At 39.5% G+C, this 21,004-nt stretch overlaps 1 protein-coding gene across 2 annotated transcripts in view; it reads left to right on the top strand.

The window, feature by feature from the left end:
• CRIM1 (cysteine rich transmembrane BMP regulator 1) overlaps positions 1-21,004 on the top strand; it is a 175,794-nt gene that overhangs the window by 7,477 nt on the left and 147,313 nt on the right. Inside the window, exon 2 of one of the 2 annotated variants that reach the window (XM_042022013.1) lies at positions 7,100-7,273. In XM_042022013.1, the coding sequence (XP_041877947.1) occupies positions 7,100-7,273 (174 nt within the window). Of the gene's footprint in view, positions 1-7,097; positions 7,274-21,004 lie in introns of those variants that run through there. The other variant, XM_042022015.1, reaches the window with a different exon arrangement.

The following is a 21,004-nucleotide window of genomic DNA, read 5'->3' as shown; positions in this document are numbered from 1 at the left end:
TTGTGTTCAGTGGTGCTGCATTAATGTCTGGGGGGGCAAAGTGGCAAAATACTTAGGATATCAGATTTCTTACAATAGTGTGGACTGTTCTTGGTATAGGTTGCTTTACTCATGGCCCTGTTCCAGAATTTGTCTTTGACAAAACTTTTCCTACTCCTGTCAGCTTTGCCTCTGCCTAGCAGCTTCAGCAAGCTGCCAGCCAACTACTTGTTTGCAGTGAAGCTGATGCGTGCTGCTGTACATGCAGGCTTCTGAAGTGTGTGGGTGCAGAGTGTGGCTTGGGAAAAAAAAAAAGAAAGAAAATTGGAATTTTAGACTGCTTTGGAAAATGGATATGAAGCTTTGGCCCTTTTCTGAGGCTCTAGCAATTATTTTTGTAAAGAGTTTTCTAGAGCTAGAGGAAAAATCTGCTATGACAGCTAAAACACCGCTGTCTGTGCTCGTTCTAATCACAAGAGTACTGGCAGACGCTTTTTCTGACCAATTAAATCCTGGGACACAGTGTAGTATTTTCAGTCAGCTATTTACGAACAAGACATGGTTCTGGTCATTGGATTAAAATAATTTGCCTGTAAGTCTTTTTTCAGGTGTGTAAATGTGTAGGCGTCAGACTTCAAAACTCATGGTTTAATATTTCAAACCATCTTTGGGGAAGAAGGCTTTTGGAAGTACCGTTTACTTTTGCTGTGAGGAGCCCTAAGAGTGAAAGTCATAAAAAAACAAGACAAAACACACTCCTTCCCACTCCCTCTGTCCCTTGATTCCCCCTGCCCAAAAAAAAGGCAGGGAGAGGGGAGTACCTGGAGAGGTAAAATATTCCCGACAGTAGAACTTGCAGTAATTGTGCACATCACATGCTTCACTTAACATTTCCATTTATCTCCTTGCCTTCCTCAAGACTTCTGTGGAGTTTCTGATAATTCACTGGAAAGCTGATCTGTTTAAATACATTCTTCATTCCTTAGTATGAAATAACTGTCTTCAGACATGTGAAGAGCTGCTGCAGTGAAAATCTCTCACTCTGTTGGGGATTTGATCACCTGAGATACATGCTAAGATAAAGCAGGCAGTCAGGTTGGAGACAAGCATTCCATGTATGTGTTTTTGAGGTATCTAAATGTTATGGTACAGTTCTGCTTTCTAGCTTTGACTAGAAATTTTCTCAGGAAGCTGCAAAACCCTTTTATACTGCTGTACATTCCACATGAAGATTTGGTCTTGGAAAATGAACCATTCCAAAATGTGGAAAAAAAAAAATGCTTTCTCACAAAACTCTCAGCTGTGTGTCTTACCATAAAAGTTTCTGCCGGCTCTAGTCCTTGATTCATGACTTCAGTGGAGGAATAAGTTGCAAGAAGGAAAAGGATTGAAGCCAGTGTATGAGCTCAAACTCACTTCAAGGCTAGTCTTCCCTTCTGCTGCTTTTCAAGGTCTGGGGCTGGGTTTCAAGCATTCTTTAGTGGTGATTAGTCATTTCTATTGTTCAGCTGCTCCAAAACATGAATTTCCTTTCCATCATTCTTTTTTCCTGTTCAAAGAGTGTACTGGCAAGAAGCATTTCCTTTTTTTATTTTAGCAAGTTAGAATCCTTTCAGAGTCTCATACCATCTTAATGAATACCACTGATTTGAAAATGCTGTTGTGTATGCCAGTGTTCTGGAGTGGTGGGGCTCAGACCTGGAGTCTAGTGTCATGGAGGAGTTTCTGAAAAGTTCCCCCCCCCCCCGACTTCCCAGTTCCCAGAGGGCAGTCAGTACCAGTCTCAGTAAGGATTACTTCTCTCTTGTCTTCAAATGCGGATTTAAAAGGATGCAAAAGTCTGTGAGATGTGACTTGGACAGTTTTACTTTCAGGTCATCAATGCATTTTGTGGTGTCTTTGCTCTTTTCAGCATCCTAAGAGTTACCTGTGATGCTGAAAAAAGGGGCGGAAGTAGCTGAGTAACATGCTTTAGTTAAATGTAAATTATGGGAGTTGACTCAATCCACTCCAGTTAAATTGCAGTTCAAAGGGTAGGGTGGTAAACGTAAGATTATTGTGGGTGAAATGCTTGTGAATTGGTCTTCATCAGTGATACTTTAGTGACCATTTCAGTGTTTCTTGCTGTTTTGAGGTGATGCATTATCTTTGTAAACTGTGAAGGAGAGCAGTATAGTGTTTTCCAAACAGTAGCTGATATTCATTAACTGTCCAGAAAGAAAGAGAAGGGTTGGGACACAAAAGAGAAGTTTCTGTAGCAGGCAGAAGGAATTGAGAACTTGAAGGGAAAGCAAAAATTTAAGCAGTGGAGAAGGAGTCTCTGAAAAGGTCTTTCCTTGTACTTTTAGCTTGCACCTGTTTTGAGATGATCCTTTGCCAATGGGGACAATAAATGTAACTATAGCGAGGTACTGTGTGCCTTGAAAGTAAGGCTCAAAGTTAGTTTCTAAATATGATGTTTTTCTAAAAATGCAGGCAGCTCTTTGGGCAAAGAAGATGAATGCTTCAATTGTGAGCATCGTGCCTTGCATGGTGCTGTGTTGTGAGTGCTGGTATGCAGGATTTAGTATGGAAGAAGTGATGGAATGCTGCTTACCAGAGACACGATTCTCAGACTATTTCCAGACTAGACCTGTTTAAGGACCTCTTGTTCAACTTGTTAATGCCTTAATCCTCTTCCCTACTTTAGATGCATGCTATGACAGGACTTGGGAGTTCAGCAACCCAGAGCAGTATGTGAATTTTTAGCAAGCTGAAACATTTGCTTTGCAGAAAGCAAGTGATTATATGAATGATAAAAAAGGAAAATGTTTGGAATTAATGTGAAGTCTCCCTTCCTGTGGCTTCATTTTGGTATGAAAGCACAGTTAGAAGAATTGAAAAGGTATTATGTCCTAGACTTAACTTTGATCTGAGTAAATGCAGGACTACTTTATTATCTGGAACTTGCCTGAATGAGTCAGAAAGAGTGGGGAACTGCATGTAGACAGAAATTATTTGAAAGAGAAATGACTTTGAAGCTGTAGTTATGAGCCTGCTGGGAGCATTTGAACTGCTTCGAGGCTTGTGTGCAAAAGGTACTTGAGTGACTGTATAATAAGAGTCCAGTGACAACTCAGGACAGCTAAAAAGTGTGGCCCTTTGATTTCTTGCCCTTACCTGATCATGCCAGCATAATGAGGTGGTGAAAATCACAGCTAAACAAAGATCAGTTTGAATGAAAACTAATAGTTTACTTGGGCGGCTTTTCAGCTGAATTGCTTCTAAAAACCCCAGAATGTTAAATACATACTTGATTTTTATATTTTTAGGTGTCCTAGAAGTCAGCTAGGGGATAGGATATGCATACTAAGGTTTGAGGCTTAGATTCTTATATTTGGGATTTGTTGGCCCTGCTTGCAGAGAAAGCTTTCACAAACTACTACATCAGTTTCTCTCTTCACATCATCCAGATTTGAGAGGTAGGCATGAAAGAACAGCCTTCTGAAAAGGAAGCCATAGAGGTCAAGTAGAGCATGCAGGAAAATGTATACAGCCTGGAATAGTTAATGAACTGTCCCAGGTCCCAAATCACTGGTGTGTAAAAGTTTGGTTTTGGAGTAGTCCCCAGGACATAATGATCTTTGTGAGTAATAGAGGCTAGGTTATATGCTTCATACAAGATAGCGTTCCATTGTCAGTTGACATACTGCTGACCTCTAAAGGAGCGAGCAGGTTATACTGGACCACCATTTATCTGCATCAATGAGAGCACTGGAGGCCTTTGCATCAAGTATCCAAAGCTTTGATTTGAAGTGAGGTGGATTCATCCCTTTAGCTCTTGTGAGTACTTTCATGTGGTTGTACCTTTCATTCCAAAGAATTTTGTTCTGCGTATATTGATGTGACTTCTGAGAGTTTATTCTAAGTGGTAAACAATTACTCATTTAACAGGACCTTGAAATTCTGTTCATAAAAGGACTAAATCAACCAGGAAAAGGACTCAGTCTTTAGTCTGCATGAAAAATCATGGTAGACTTGGCACTGATTTACTGAACTAAAATAAGCTCTTGCTACATGTTTACTCCTTCATTGATGGAAATCGTGTTTCTAAATAAACTTCTGTGAAAAGTAAGCTGCTAGAAGATGTGCAGGCTAAAACTGGATTTGCATTCTTCCTGCCTGAATGTAACTTTTTTGTATTCACACCAAGTAATGAAAAATAGCTTGTTTAAAGATTCAACATGTTAGAAGTATAGTCTGCACAAGTATTACTGAGGGATTTCTCTTCTCATTAAGGCTTTAATGGCTACTGAGCTAATTTTTGAGATGTGGGGCAGTGAAGACTTTAGGTGCACTTACTGTTGGGCCAAGTGCTTCCTGTGTACCTCCTTTTCTGGAAACTTACGAGAGGTGGCAGATGTGGTACCAACCACTAACCTGTCCTGGGAGTCAGGGTGCCACAGTGTGCAGTGCATCTGCATTGAGGTGTTCTACCGCAGGTAAGGGATGACTTTGCTTTCTGTGCCAGCTGGGTCCCACCTTATGTGGGGTTGGCAGCTCTCATGTGACAAGATCCTGCTGATCTGTCTGCCTTAAGAAGATCTAGTGCTGAAATGCCACAAGGCAAAGCAGCACAAATGCTCTAAACTGGTTTGCTAGAAAAGCAGCAGAGCATCGCCGTCTGTGTGTCCTTCCAGTCTGCACTGCACAGGCCTGGGAGGCGCAGGGCTGAGAGTGCATGCACTGCCTCTGGGCTCCTGTCCTGCACCCAGGAGTACAGGAGGAGTGTTCATGTCAGAAACAGGGAGCAACACAAGCACTTCTTTAAGGCTGTTAGACTGATCTGGATGAAGCTGTGGTCCCTGCTGTTGCAGAGTTTGAAACAGCCAGTCTTGAACCATAGGTGTAGCTTTTGTTCTTGTTATGTGGATTACTGCTGTGCCTTCTAAAATACAAATTGTCCAGGCTATATTCCGGCTTCTCAAAAACAGGATGTGTTCTTGTTCTCCAAATTCTCAGGGTTGTTTTTTTTTTTTTTTTTTTCCCGTGTATGTATGGCCTCATGACGAGAATGTCCCAAGCATTACTGGAGAGGCATCTTCTTTTGAAAGAATTTTAATAGTTTCTCTTCAGGAACTTCTGCACTTCCTCTGACTTTCATTGATACAGTTGCTGTATTGGATGATAGAAAAAGATTACTTCCTGGGGTTAGTGACTACTCTTCTTTGCTATTTTTATGGAGAAGGGCCATGAGGTTCCCATGGAGGTTCCCATCTTCATGTCTAAAATGGTCTTTGCTGTTTATCAGTGCTTTTTGTCAGCAGGGTACTTTGCTGACTCATTAGTTCTATTAGGCAAGTGGTTGTGCAGGGAGAAATATACCTGTGAGAATCTGCTCTGACACTTCTATAGATCATGTACAGTACCAAATTGGTAAATGGCTCTTTCTAGATGTTTTATTTTCCCCAAAACAGGAAAAACTTGAGGTTAGAAGATACTCTGCATGTTTCTATTAGTGGAAAGAATTTACTTGTCAACTTCAGCATATGTGTGTATATACTGTTATTTGCTGTTAGTTTTTAGGCTTCTATTGAGCATCAGTCTACTGAATGACAGTTTTGTATTTGGCTGTGGGCTGTCATACTGGAGGACAGCTTCTGATAACCCCAACAACAACAAGAAACCTATCCTTCATAACTGGAAGGTATTTTAACTTTTTTGGAGTGTTTCTTGGTAGGATCTATTTTGGAAACTTGCTTGTTGATAGTAAATAAAATAGGAGTGAACTACTTAGAATGCCCAACGTGACTGCTGCTGTTGAGTGTAAGGGTATAAAGATTAAGAATATCTATTTTTTCCTATGTTCATTATTAGAAGTCAGTGGACTCTGTGCAACTATTTTGTAGCACTTAATTTTCCAAGCTTGTCTGTCTGTAAAACATCTGGCATTCTCTAGTGAAGAATACCTAATGTTTAATTTAGTTTCTTCAATCTTGCTTAAAAAGTGTCTGATAGGACAAGGGGGAATGGCTTAAAACTGAAAGAGAATAGGCTTAGACTTGATGTTAGGAAGAAGTTCTTTACTGTGAGGGTGGTGAGGCACTGTAACAGGTTGCCCAGAGAAGTTGTGGATGCCCTGGCAGTGTTCTAGGCTGGGCTGGATGGGGCTTTGAGCAACCTGGTCTAGTAGAAGGTGTCCCTGCCCATGTCAGGGGGGTTGGAACTGGATGGTCTTGAAGGTCCCTTCAAATCCAGGCCATTCTATGATTCTATCTTGGTTAAACTTGTGAATTGGTGGGATGTTGCTGTACGTGCACTTGACCTAAGGAAACTTAGGTATTGTAGGACTGGTTTTGGAATTTTGGATTGACTGGATTTGTATCTCTTTATGGAGAAAAAAAATACATCTTGTTGCAAGTAGCCTCCTAAAAGGGAGGCAGGCAGTTGTGCAGTGGGAACACCAGTTATGCGCAATTGTCAGGGTTAATTCAAAAGGAACAGTTACTTAGGCAGAGAGACTCATCCTGGCTGCACTATCCCTAGACCCTTGACAGCAAGGAGTGCTGTGTGCTTGATCAATTCTCCAAGAATATGTATGATAATTCAGGACTGCTGGAAAACTCATTTTTGGTCATATAACGGAATTGGAGGCCTGGCATCTTGCAGCTTTTCTGTAATAAAAAGTTATCTCTGTGGAGGGAATTCTATGTGGTGTGTTTTTTAATCATCTTTTAAAATGCTCTCTTTCTGACTCAATTTTGACTTCTGTAACAGCTGCAGATTCGGTACAATGTTCTCACTTCCATTATAAATAGAACTTCTACTATCTGCAAAAGTTATTTCTGTTAGACTAGCACTCATTTGTACTGCAGCTATGCCTTTTCCTGAGATGACTTTGTTTTTCATACAGATGGAAGTAAACAATGCCAGTTGCTTTAGCAAAATGGGCAGTAGAAGAGCTGTGAGACATGGTATTTAACAAATCCCACTGTTCAGATTAATCCATTCTTTTTTTCATGTTACCTTCTGTTTAGCACTGCGTTGAACTTGAAGTGAATCGCACCCAACTTCAAAGCAGCTGAAATTTATGTACTGCAGCTGAAATCCAATAGTGAGCGAGTTTGTTTGTTTATTTTAGATGAAAACTGGGATGATGATCAGCTTCTTGGATTTGAGCCGTGCAATGAAAACCTTATAACAGGTTGTAACATAATCAACGGGAAATGTGAATGTGACACCATTCGGACCTGTAATAACCCATTTGAGTTTCCAAGCCGGGATACTTGTCTGTTGGCCTTGAAAAGGATTGAAGGTAAGCACTTGTCTTCAGTAATTCAGAGTTAGTAATTTTTTCTGTGCAGTTGATGAAAAACTAGAGTTTAGTTTATGTGTTTTAGGATGACTTGTGTAGTTTCAGATACCTCTGGTCTTCTACATGTCAGAAAACAGGTGTATGTTTTAGAGGAAGATAGTACCTCATAAGCTTGGAATTCCAAATGCTTAATTTTAAGAAGGAAAAAACCCCATGCTTTGTGTGCTATGATGTTTGCAGATTTTAAGACTAAATGGTTCTGTTTGCAGTGTGTGGTAGCGATCTTTGCTTATCTTTAGCTGCAAAGTAGTGTGGAATACTCTTTAGATGTGTTGATGTGACTGAATCATGAATTAACACAGTGGATTTCAATAGTAAAGGCATAGAAAAAGGAGTAGTTACCAATTATACTTGTATCTTTTATTATATGAATGCATGTATTGCTACTTTTTTTAAGTTTACATAATGTTACATTACCTTAATGCTCATATTTTACACTACTTATGTCCTTTGATTAGATTTGTATTAGGTCCCATATGTTTATGCTTATTCATACATCCATATTTGTTTTGCTTTTTTTTCCTTTTTGTTGCTTATGGCTGAACTGCAAATGAGTTGGCTCAAATGTATCCAGCTGGAATTAAATTTACATGGTGTATTTCTGGATTGTTCTGAACAGCAGTCAAAGGAGTGATCTTGGACCCTTTCTATGATGCTGTAATTACTGTTTATTCTCCAAAGTGTTCAGGAACATGCAGAAGTTGATTAGTGGTGTGAACCTGCTTAATTAGACTACTTTAAAACAATGTTTAAAGTCATATTGCAAAAGTGAATGTATTTACAAGGCTACTGACCATATTTTAGGTTAAGGAAATCTTCGACTTGAGAAAGTGTGATGTGATGTCATCTGTTATACGCCTTTTGTGTTAAGAAAATTGGTTTTGTGCTACAGACTTTATCTAAGGAGATGTTGTGAGAAACTGCAGAAACATACTCATGATTGTCGGTCATGATGTTGTTCACTAAAGGCATCCAAGTGCTTGCTCTGGGATTTTTGTGGGATTCTTTTCTTTTGTAACTCTAGGAAGAGCAGAGGCAGAGCCTTTGGTCTGTTGTTGGTGTAGTAATAGGCAATAGCATATATGGGTTCTTCAGTCTTACCACTTCTTTTTTGACTTGGGAATGTGTAACTAAGTCCTGTAATATTTCAGCAGGATGCCATTGGCATGGCAGTTCATCGTATGTTTAACTTGCTGTGAAAATCTGCTGTGGGTTGTCTTTTTGTACTTTGCATCCTTGGAGGAAATGGACTTAGCTTGTGGAATGGCATAGCTGAAGCAGGTTGATTCTGAGTTGCTTTCAGCAATCCCTTTTTTCAGCTAAACTTTCATTTTAAAAAGAACAGCATTTTGTAATTAGCCATGAGGTAACAATATTCTACATGTAAACTGTCTGGTATAAGAGCTGTGGTGCACTTATTTTTTCAGAGATGTAATTTTCTTTTTTTTTTAAACTCAGTTTTATTTTTTTGTGGCGTGGGGAGGGTGTTCTTCCAAAGCCTCAGACTATGGGGCACCAGTAGAAGTGTTTAGGGCCTGTTGACTTTTTAATTTTTCACAGTTGGGAAGGATGGCTGATGCAAGTGTTGAAGCAACAACAGTACCTTTAAATAACAGAAGTCTGGCAGTCACAACTTGAGTGTTAAAACAGTCCAGCTTTTACTCATAAGAATGTGAATTTGCATTTGCATCCTCAGACTATCAAACTGTGCCACTGAGGGATGTTGGAAGGTAATCCCTTTGTATTTACTAATAGACAACAGAAGCCATAATGTAATTTTGATTTCTGCATTTTACAGATACAGTCTGTTAAATTTGCCTGCTGGATTTTGCACTGTAAATGCTTATTCCGTCTTTCTCCAACTAGCATTGGTAATTGAATGCTAGCTGCTAATGGAGGTTGTTTCTTTAAATGCATTAGTTCTTGTTTTGGTAATTAAAACCAAAGTAATGCTTCATCCTGTACCTAAGCTAACGGAAAAGAAGAATAACTTTTTTCCACTAGTGCTTGCCACGTCCCTGTTTGCTAAGCAAGCCAAGTCTCTTAGGTAAAATGGAATAGACACTTTGGTGTGTCTGAGCCAGTACTTGCTGCTTGAATATTTCAGGTTTTCAAATTTTAATAGTCTGAAAATGGAATTCAACCACTTGGAAAGTCCACCTGAAACATGGCTTAGGTAGCACACAAACCACAGGGCTCTGTGATTATGTTAAAATAGAGAAGTCTTTCAGTTTATTTAAGGCAAGCTAAATCTTAAAGTGTAGTGTCATGTAAAAAGGAATGATTCATAAGATCTGTTAAATATGTCAAATTAAGATTTTCCTAAAATCCAAATTACTGATGTATACTTCACTCTTTTGGCTTGTCTGTTAAAGATAATAGCAGGAAGATTTGAAACTAGTAATTTAAACCTTTAAATACTCTAATAGACTCTGTTGCCATGGAAAGTGGGACCAAGGGAGGGTAGTCTAACTTCTCTCTCCTCACCACACTTTACATGGATAACTAAATATATAGTGTGATTAAAAAGACGTAAGTTGAATACCTGAATGATGGATACATGGTAAGAGTTTCTGAGGAAAACTGCTCAGCTTGCAGAAAGCCTGCAGATAAGGAATCTGTTGCATAGATACAACCTGACAAGTAACAAACAGTGGGCTGAAATCTGGAATCCCATTTCCATAAGGGAATGAGCTGAGGGATTGAGGCTTTTGCATGTACTTCGTTTTCTTGTGTGTTTTTCTGCTAGCACCTTCCCTTTCAAGAGTCTTTCCAGTCATCTTCCTTCTTTATCTAGTTTGCCTTATACTTAAGCTTTTCAGCCTGTGTGTGGTCTTCCCTTCTGGGCTTGATGTCAATTCTAGCTTGCTTACTCTACTAACCCAAAGTTTTCTCTCATTAGCTTCATGTAGGATCTTTCTTTTCCTATTGGCTTGGGTTCTGCCTGCCTTCCTGGGCTCCTCATATTTCATTCTAACTTTACCTCTCTCTGTCTCTTTCTTTGCCTACCTATTTAATTCTGTTTGTATCCCAGTTCACTTAAAACAACTTTTATCCTACCTTCCCAAAATCAGGTCGCCTGGGCTCTAATGTCATGTTGTTTTGATGTCACTGACAGGACCATGTTCTTTATTTTGTCTGCCTGAGTCTTGGTCTACCTTGTACTGGGAAAGCCTGTGATGAGATTAATCTCTACTCAATTGTGTGTAACCTCTGTAGGGGTGCTGATGTCTACTGGCAAGAAAATATGGCAAGGCTAAAGTGCAGTCTCAGTGATACAGGTAACTCAAGGCAGTTGTCATATCCACCCCTTGTACTTGTTTTCCTGGAAAACAGTAGGATTATATACATTTGAAAGAATTGGTTTTGTCATAAAACTTGGTAGCCACCTTTTATCTAATTTTCATGTAGACATGCTGGAAACGTTTAAAGAGTTGTTACTTCAATAGAGTATTTATGAGCACTTATGCTTAGAGGTCTCCCAGCTCTATCACCAGGCTTGAAGTGCCTGTTTCTCTACATGGACCATCAATGACTTTTCATAGAGAAGGTTTGTATAGAGGTTGTGAACCATCCTACTATGAGGAAATGGACACATTTGGGGCTAGAAAGAAGCTGTCTGGAAAAGCTATTGCATACCTAGTGTATGCAATACCACCCCACCGAACCTGGTGGGGGAGGGGTGGTTGTGCCTTCTCTGAGGATATATTTCTAAATTTGGCCAAACCGGAACACCTAGTAATAATAATAATAACAACAATAATAGATTCCTATGTTGGGGTGTTTGGGTTTGGTTTCTTTTTCGTTATTGTTGTTTAAAATGCTTTCGGTTATTGTCTTGATGAGTGCCTGTTCTGATATGATTCAGGAAATCCTGTGTTCTTGAGCTTGGAAAGTTTGTTTCTATTCAGGAGCCTGCTAGTGATGACAGCTTGGTTGAACTTGGACTGCTGGAGTGGACTGTGAAAAATATGGCCGGGGGTGACCAGAAGATGCCTTCTGTCTGCTGAGCCACACTTAGCAGGTCAGGAGTCTTAATAAGCTGCATCTATGCATTCTTGCAGTCATGATTTGAAAAGAATTAGCTGCAGCCAGGACAAAAGAGTCAGTTCTTCAGACTTGGTGTGAGATGCTGAGGATTGGGGATGAGGGAATTAAGAGGAAGTAACTTTTTTTCATCAGGATACATTTGTAGTGTATTGATAGGAGGTAGCATGGAAAACTTGTAATGTAGTGCCTGTTCAGTTAGCTGAAAATCTAGTTTCAATGACTATATTCCAGTTCTGGGGTCTTCTGCTTTCTCTCCCTCTATGCCTGACTGGCAGCAGCTCAGATAGCCCCACAGAGCTTTAAAGAACAGGAACCTAAGGGTGTTCTTGAGCCTGCTCCTCCTCCTCTACTAGAGCAGGCCTGGATCTGTGCTCTTATGAGCTGCCTCTTCAGAGGCATCATCAGGTCTTCAAAGTGATAGCTCGCTTCTTAATAAAAACTCCCTGCTAGAATAGCTGTCTCCTCTTCCCTCTGGGAAGTGAGGGGAAAGTTGGGGGTCTGAGGCATGCAGTCTTTCACTAGGTGGGCTGTACATCAGGTTGGGTTCTCTTCAACTGATTTACTGAAAACTTCAGTCTGCAGAGACTTCTAAAGAGTTTGCTTTAATAATACCAGGTTCTGATGTGACACAGACAAACACGTTTTCCAGAGAGAGCATATAAGTTCCACTCATAGCAAGGATGGTGGCTTTGTCTCATAGGTTCAGTGTACACTTGAGCTCTAAGAGGAGAAACCAGTCAACTTCATCAGTTCTACTCTATTTAAACCATAAGCATTTTCCATATCAAAGTTAAACTCAGTCTTTATTCAGAACAAATGTGAAGGATAAAATTTGTACCTTTTTTGATGAAAGATATGATTAATGCTTTAGGTAAACAAACTCCTTTCACTTGCATCTCTGTCCACATGTAAAACATGCTGCTGATACTAAATTATTGAAACTGTTGTTTTAAGAGTTTCTTCTTGGTTACCTGGCTTGCACCTTTCCAGGCTGTTCACTGCTGTCCTTCATAGGTGAAAGGAAAAGGCCTTTTAAGTTGCTGGTATCTATTAAGCTGGCTTATTGCAATGCTCTCCTTGCATTCCATTATTTTTTACATGTAACTGAATAACTTTATGCTGACAAATGTTGCAATACCTGTTAGGCCAGTCCTGGAATAACAAATATGAGAAGGTAATTTTATTCTGAATGCTTGTTTGGTTGTTGTTAAGTTTGATTTTGTGTAAAACTTCACTTGTGTGGTCTTAATGGCTGTATTGAAAAACTAGAACAGATCCAGCTTTATGCTGACTTATCAAGCAAGGAGTGGAGTGAAATACTTTCAGATGTGCTTAATCTGATATACTTTCCACTCCCTCTGCACAACAATTAATGTATGTTTTTGCTCAAATAACTGAACTTTGAAGGTTGGCATGTATTTGCAATAAGGAATGCAGTTGTGGCAAACTTCCAGATTTTACCCTTGAACATGCTTGTGAGAGCCAAGTAAGTGCATTTGAAGGCAAAATTTTACATGAGTACAGGGAAAACCAGCAGTATAGCTTTTGGGCTTTTTTTCTGAGTACATAAAGACAGAAGGGAAAAACCCATTTGATATGGAAATACTACAGATTAGGAATAGTAATACAAACTTCAATATACAAAACAATTTTCCGAAACAAAAAGGAAAGGGAACTCGATCATTAATTGCTGAGAGGATTCTGTGACAGTGGCACATCTGGCAGTGCAGTTCCTTTCACAGCATGACAGTGCAGTGTTACATTTGCAGAACTTGCTGCTTTTTCCTGACTCTAGTTCCTCAGAGAACTGTTCCCTGATCAAGGAAGTATCATCTTTTCCTACTATATTGGCTATCTTAGCATGTCCTATTTTTGAGGCAAGTTATCACACAGACAAAATTTATGCCATGAGATTTCAAGCTAACCAGAAGAAAACCTTGTGGAAGTTTCAGAAAGACACCAAAAGGGAAAACTGATTTTCATATTTCTGTATTGATGTGGCTGGATGCCTAATTTTAGGCTTAATTAGATTATGAACAATGAATTTTGTATTAATAGGGAAAAAGCTGCATTGCAGGAACTGTTAGGAGGGAAGATTGAATATAGAACACAAAACTGAGTAGCTGGCTAAAAAACCCTAAAGTGTTTGCATCACAAAAACAGTTTACAATCGGAAGTATTGTTGTATCTTTTCTATTTTTCCTTGCCATTTTATGTAAACGTGTGGTGCTTTTGCAGTGTAGTAACTGAGCTTATTGCCTTGCTATGCTGCACTCATCTCCTGTACAGATGCCATGCCTGCCTTTCTACATCCAAATTCTTGGGCATGTAATGCTTATGGAGAGCGTACTGGATCTTCAATTTGTGACACTTCAGTTTCCTTCAAACCTGGCAGTTTTCAAGATTGCTGTGGACAGAAGTGTAACCTTAACTGTAGGCCCTGGGAGTGGACTGTGTGACAAATGCCTCCTACAAAGCCAGCAGTCAGATGTGATGGTCAAAGCAGGGTTGTTCTTAGAAACAAAGGAGCATTCTTCTTGCCTTTTTCTGTTTCAGATGCTTACCTGCATTCACCTGAAACTGAATACAGGATAACTGATTGTACCTGGAGCTTCTATGAGACCAGGCAAGAACAGGGCAGGTATCTTACAGCTGAGCAGATCTTGCTCTTGATAAATTCTGTGCCTCCCAAAAGCTCTTTTCCATGTTGGCAAGTAAGCTGTGCTTGAAATATGTCCACTTCAACTGTAGTGGCAAGTTACAGGTTTAAATGAATGCTTGACCTTACTTCTCTTCAAGTTGAGGAAGAGAGTGAAAATAGAGCAGATGACTTTCAGCAGAATGCTTCCAGATGCAGTGTTGATTTTAAGGATCAAAAGTTAGTTACATGTGACAGAAGAGACCTGAGCAAAGATCTCAATTTGAATGGTGTGTAAACATTAGGTTAATGTTGTATAGTAGCAGGAAGCTATATTCCTGTGGCTGGGTCACAGGTCTTGTTTTGACAGGGCAAGTCTTGTTTGGATATACACGGCATTGATGCTGACAGAGATAACGGAGTGTTGAGTGAATGTATCCAGTGATAGTGGTATCAAGGACATACTGGTCAATACGACAATTTTAGTACAGTGTCTATGTCTATAAATAATAAGAAACAGTTTATAAAATCATAGAATTATAAAATCAACTTTTTTTTCTTTTGTTTGATCACCTCCAGTAACTTCACAGCTGTCTCTTTAAAAGAATGATATACCAATATTTTGTGATTCTGAACAGTTGTATAACATGGGACAAACTATTTTAGCACTTTGTCTCCAAATTTAGGCCTCGAAGTCGTCGTGGTGTTGTTTTCTAAATAAAATAAACACTATGCCACTTCCACATCACCAGACTAATTTTTCTTTGTAATAGAATGAGGCATTACCAGCAAAGTGTTTGTGTTCAAGATGTATGTTTGTATGGAGACTAGAATCGAAGCAAGATCCTTTGAACCAGTTAGGTTTTAGAGAAACTTTGGTTTTAAATGTGAAGCCTGACCTTGAGATTGGTTGGATTTTCTTTTGAGAAAGCCATTCAAAGACTTTCTCAGCCTTAATGATGATAAAAAAGAGCTCTACCCATTCCTGAATTCCTGCAAATGTTCTCTTCTCTGTTGTTCTAGATTCCCTCAAGTGTTCTGTGTTCAAAGTATTTTTTAAATTATAGCTGCTCAAGTCCATGAAAACTTCCTTCTTCATTCAACAAGTAACTTATACAGCTCGTCTAGAATCAGATCTTATGTAAGTTCTGCCTTTCTGTCCAGAAGAGGTAAAGCTTTCAATAACTCCTGGCTGCAGTAAGGAACAGAAAAAATGGTACTTTTGTATGTTTTAGAGACATGTAAAAATTGTTGTCATAGTGACAAACCAATCTACATAATTTAAGGTGCTAGAATTTAAATGACTTGTCAGATATATATGCCAAAATTGCAGTTTCTATAAATGACTGCACTAATAATGTTAAATGTTGAACATTTTTGGCACTAGCATATAACTTTAGAAGGACAAAGAAAACACTCTTTTGATTTAAAACAAGTATAAAAAATCCCCCAAACTGGAAACTCACATCTGCTTTTGACCCCTGGTTAGGAGATGCAGTCATACAGCAGCAGAGGAAATGCTTGACATTCTCATCATGTGGGCTGGGGCTTCCAGTCCTTTTGGCACACGTACATGGGCAGGTCGGAGATCTTTTCTTTGCAGTTGTTGTGTCAGGCTTCTTGTAAATAGGGAACAGAGTAATGCCAAAAGCAATATGTTTCATTTTTCTGCTTTGGGTCTTTCTGTAATTTGTATTAATTGCTTTATGGGAGTTTTAAACACAAGTTCCTAAACGCTTGTTCATTTTTAGAAGTCAGCATAGAATACTAGTATCAAGGTTTTACAACTTGAGTAAAAATAATATATTTTTAAAAAACTAATCTGGATGCTTCTGAAGAAAACCAATTATCCAAAGTGGTTTAATAAACTTGTGACTGATGTACCATAGTACAATGATGGATAGAAAACAAGATGTAAAATAAGTCTGTTAAACAAAATTTTCTAATTACTGTGCTGTTATAGTTTGTGGGCAGTGTGGGTGTTCTTTACCTGTGAAGATCACATGTGACAGAAAGCTAAAATACCAGTCTTGATGCTGTTGCTTTTCAGAAGTCTTGCACTTCATACTGCCATATCAGTTGAAGAGTTAAAGCGTATACTTCAGTCTGTGACATCATTCGGAGCATCTAGTCCTTACCATGGTGCAAGCCACTGTTCTTAGCTTCCAGCTTGCAATAACTGGATACCTTCTGCTGGGGCTTTGAATGTCCTGCAACATAGGCATAACTGGGTAGAAGGACAAACACCTTGAGCCTGGAACTCGCCTGCTAGAGCCGGAGAGCTACTGGAAGTTAAATGCTGTCAATCTCCTTGAACTGGATCTGTCCCTGAACAAGATGCTGGTAGCTGCCAAGTCATGGGTAAGAAGACCAGAGTAAGGCAGGACTCCTCATCCCAGCTTTACCAGAAACTGGAAACTCCAAGTGAGCCAAGCAAGATCAAAGTGCAGTGTGTGTGTGTGTGTGGAAGAGAGGGGAATGAAAAGAGAAAGAAAAACCTGTCTTTTTCTCCCTGACATCTCCTCCTAGCTGGAGAGTTAAAACACTTAATGGATAAGCATGCTAATACTGTTTGTTGTGTGATCTTATGTGTGTTAGGCAAGAAACTGATTATTTCAGGATGATGGGTATTTGGGAGAACATACAGGTATCTGAGGTGGATGGGACTCAGATCCTGGCCCGAGGGTTGTACCTGGGTAGCAGGGCCCTTATAAAGAAACATGTGATCTGTCTGGTTCACTGATAGGTTTGAATCTCTTACAAAACATGGTACACGTAACACTAATGAATTAATTTGAGGCATGGTAGAAAATGAGAAGAGGAAAATGTTGCCATTTTCAACATGTAAAGTGTGCTATTTTAGAGCTTTTCATTACTGCATGAAGTTATTCCAACTTTAACAAGATTCTGGTTTTCTAAGCATGTATTTGCTTAGATTTTTTTCAAAACTCTGTGGGGTGTCACTGAGATTCCCAAACCAGGTCTGTAGGAGCTAGCATCATATAAAGGCATTGGTATAAAAACAGTTTACTCTCTCCTTTGCCATTGTCTGAGAAGGCTGTTTACTGAAATGAGGACTGTTTACTTAAATAAGGACTCTGTCTGGCCTCTAATTAACAATCCCTTGTGTGGATTGTCCTGTATAAGGGACTGTGCTTTACTGCTATATTCTGCAGGTTCCTTACACTGCAGAAGAGTTTCAACAGATCTGTTCAGTACTAATGTGAAGTGAGATTAAGAGAAACTTGAAAGCTGAGATAAAGGTGTAACTTCACAATAACACATCTGACTTATTTTGAATGAGACTATAACATTCCAGTAATGTGAGTAGCTCTCTTACATGTAGACCAGAGCATGAGTACTCATTGTAAGAAAGTCCTGCACTTTCTGTAAGCCATCATTGATTTGGTTCAGGAGGGTGCAGACAGAAGTGTCTGTGTCTGACATTGAGTTTACTCACAGTCCAGCTTTTGTGAAGCATTGATTTGCCAATGCACTTATTCCAATAATCTGTGGTTTTCTTCTCAGTCCTAGGGATTATTGCTGTGAAAGCTTCTAGCTCATTGACAAGGGAAAGAGCACTTTGCTTTCTAGCAGAAATCTAGTCTGTCTTTATAGCTGCAGTCCACAAAACCCATCACTGTGTGATCAAACATAGTTTCACATCAAGTCACATATGCACTTCTTTCCATCACTATGGTAGTTCTTACTTGCTTGGTATTTTACATAACTGAAATTCAAATCTGTGGAATATGGAGCAAGAAATAAAACTTACTGAAATCTTATTTCCTCATGAAAGCCCAGTGGTAATCTGTCAATGATTGCTAGGTCTGTAGGATTGGCTCACCTGTGAATCCTTTGTGGCAGATCCTCCCTTTTTTTTGTTATTTTTCTCCTCCCTCTTCTTCTTCCCCACCTCTTAAGGGCAAAATTGTCATAGGCTACATACAGTTAAGGAACTTTCTGGGGAGTGCAAGGATTGCTATGGAGTTGGAGGAGAAACTTGAGAAGGCAAAGGAGATTTGTCAAAAGGATAAGACAACTGTATCATGCTTGTGATTTTGCTTATGTTTTGGGGTTTGGTTTTTTTGTCCTTTTTGTTTTGTAGCTTGGTGGCTTTTTTTCTTTTGCTTAGTGAGGGTTTTTGTTGTTCTTTGGGGATGTTTGGGGTTTTTTTGTTTGGTTTTTCTGGACTGAAACTAAAGTATCTCAACCTATCTGCTATTTACTAAGGTATGTGTAGTAGATACAGACCGGAAGTCCTCATGGTGTTCCAGCGTTACAAAAGCTGGCAAATGGGAGCTGAAACCTAAAGTATCTGTGAGGTATAGCCTAGTAAGAATATGACATCACTTCAAATTTCTTTGTCAATTTTCCCACAGAAGAAGCATATCTGTCGTAAATTTAAAAAGACTTGTTTGTTACCTGGCTACATCTGTGTGAGGTGTGTTCTCTGAATATGCCTTTGAAAAGGTTTATTCTCTTAAAAATAAATTAAAAAACCAGCAAGCTGCTCTGTGCTTTGTAGTCTGGCAGTTTTGACCCATCCTGGCTAAGTTGAATGAATTGATACTTCCTTTCTCATCTGTGTTTTGTGTAAACAAAGACTGACCTAGTTTAGGCATTAAAATGCTTCTGGCTTTGAATCCCAAGTGGAAAAGGGGGCTTTTGAGTTTATGGCCTGGTGAAAAGGGGGGTTTCTGCTGGCTCTTGCCTTAAGGAGTTCATGGCTCTATGCTCCTCTGTGTCTCTTCTCTCTGTTGCCTTGACATGACATGCTGTGTGTCCATGCTGGGAACTGGGGAGGGGAATCCCTTAAGCTATCGGGGCCAACGAAGATTCTTTATTGACAAATTGTGATTCAGATGGTGTTGTAAAGAAAATGAGGCTTTTGTCATTCTTCTGCTTGTCTCCCAGTCTCTGCTTTTCCCTATTTCCTGCTCACGATTACTTTTGAGATTTATTAGATTTGAGGAATTTCAAGGAATGGATAAGGACTTCAAAGATATTATCATTCTGCAGGTACTGAATGTGGGCAGGTGACTGAGACTATACAGCAGGAAATCAACTTTGGTGTTAGGCAGCAGAGAATCTGTGGGAGCTGGAGGACTGATGAAGGGAAATCTACTACTCCTATTTGAACAACTAGGAAAGCTTCAGCTGGAGCTCTCATCCATCTTGAGTGCTACAGAATGCAATTCTGAAACGAAGCCGCAGGCAACCAGGCTGAGTAATTTCAGTGCTAGTGAAACTATGTGTTCTCTATTCTGTTCTCTGCTGTCAAATGCTTCCAGTAAAAAAAAAAAGGTAATAATAATATGGTAGATACAGTAATTTGAGGCTCTAGATGCCACTAGGTGGCAGAACCCCTGCATCTATTTTGTGGATTTCTTTCTGTGCCTTGATTCTTCATCTGAGTATATTGAAAATACATTTCAGCTATCGTGTAATGACAATAGACGTCAGTAGGGACGCTTACATGCTGTCCTAATTGGGCTCCTATTGGCTGCTGTTGTGGGAAACATGGAGGGCTTGCAACACACTCTTGTCCTTACTTGTTCAGACTGCTTTTTCCTTCTGAAAAGCCTGCTACTCAAAGCAGTTGCTTGCATTTAGTTGCACTTGGATGTCAGCACAACTCTTTCCCTTTTTCTTGATTCTGTTGTTAATAGATGGGAAATGAGGAGATGACAAAGTGGCATTTAAGAGGAATGCTTTGTAAAGGATACAGTGGCAGGAAAATGGTGATGGTGAATGGTTACACCTGTGGTAGGTGTGATTTTTTGAGTGTTGGAAGCTCAGTGTTTTGGAGTAACTCATTTCTCTTGGTGAGACCCTTGTACCTGAGTAGTTATCAGCTGGGAAACAAATCTGTCTTGAGGAATACCTGTTAATGATTCTTTTTAATAAGGTTCCTCTTCTGTTAGTGCTAGTCTTTGATTGCAATGTGTTTGTCATCCATTCATTGTGGAAGATCGTTTTAGCTTTGTTTTTATTGCCGTTTTGGCTTATAGAGCAGCTGGGATGGTGGCTTGAAAGCAGTCCAAAAATATTTACTAGTAGAGAGCTATGTAGTTCTGGTTGTTGGGGACAATATGAATCCTGCAATTATTGTGTATGTTTACACATTGTATTAACTGGGATACAGCCCTCATCTTGCATTAGGGGATACAGTGCTACTAAGGCAGGAGACATCCATGTCGTCCTGATTTACTCTTAATGCCATCTCTTTCAATGAATACATCTGTGAGTGCATGCTTAGTAATGAATCTGATAAGTACTGATTGATGAATCTAAAAGCAGCATGGGTCTGTTTCTTTTGGTGCTGGATTTTAGGAACATCACCTAGATATTTCAATTTGGAGTATTAAAACTGAAGTGTCAGATTTCAAAGCCACTTGATTAGGGTTTTCAAAAGGTATTAGAATCACTGAACAGAATGTGGTACCTACTCTGCATTTTGTATACAGTTGATGCTGTGCTGCATGAGGGCAGTTTAATTTGTTTCTGACCACCTGTAAAGAAATGTGAAGGCATAACAGCTTACTCCAGTTGTTGGATAAATATTGGTTAGTTTATAACTTTATTTTGCTCTTCTGGAGTAAACACATGAATGAGAATCACCTTTTGAATGTAGTGTCTTAGAGGAATTGTACAAGTCTCCTTTTTCTCAGTAAGTTCAAATAAAAGTTTGCATGCAAATGGCTTTTTCCCACCTCAGTTTTCTTTCAGTGCTCCAGTCAGCTGTGCACAGCCTTCTTTACCTTTTTAGTACATCTACTGTGCCTGCTTCTACCTATCTCTTCTCCAGCTACCCTGCATCAAATCCGTCGTTGCTTCTGATGATCTTCCTGGGCATGCCCACACCTCATGAATACCTCATTCCTTCCTTCATCCTCTGTGGATCTGCTCTGAACAGTTGAATAAGAAATGCAAGTGCTGTTGCAGCGACTGTCCAGCTCTGCAGTACCACTTTGGGGATG

The sequence above is a fragment of the Corvus kubaryi genome, unplaced genomic scaffold, assembly GCF_017639235.1.
Source record: "Corvus kubaryi isolate FWS band 111438036 unplaced genomic scaffold, C.kubaryi_AGA036_p1.0 37184, whole genome shotgun sequence".
Taxonomy (NCBI): domain Eukaryota; kingdom Metazoa; phylum Chordata; class Aves; order Passeriformes; family Corvidae; genus Corvus; species Corvus kubaryi.
This window is presented reverse-complemented; position numbering and strand designations above follow the sequence as displayed.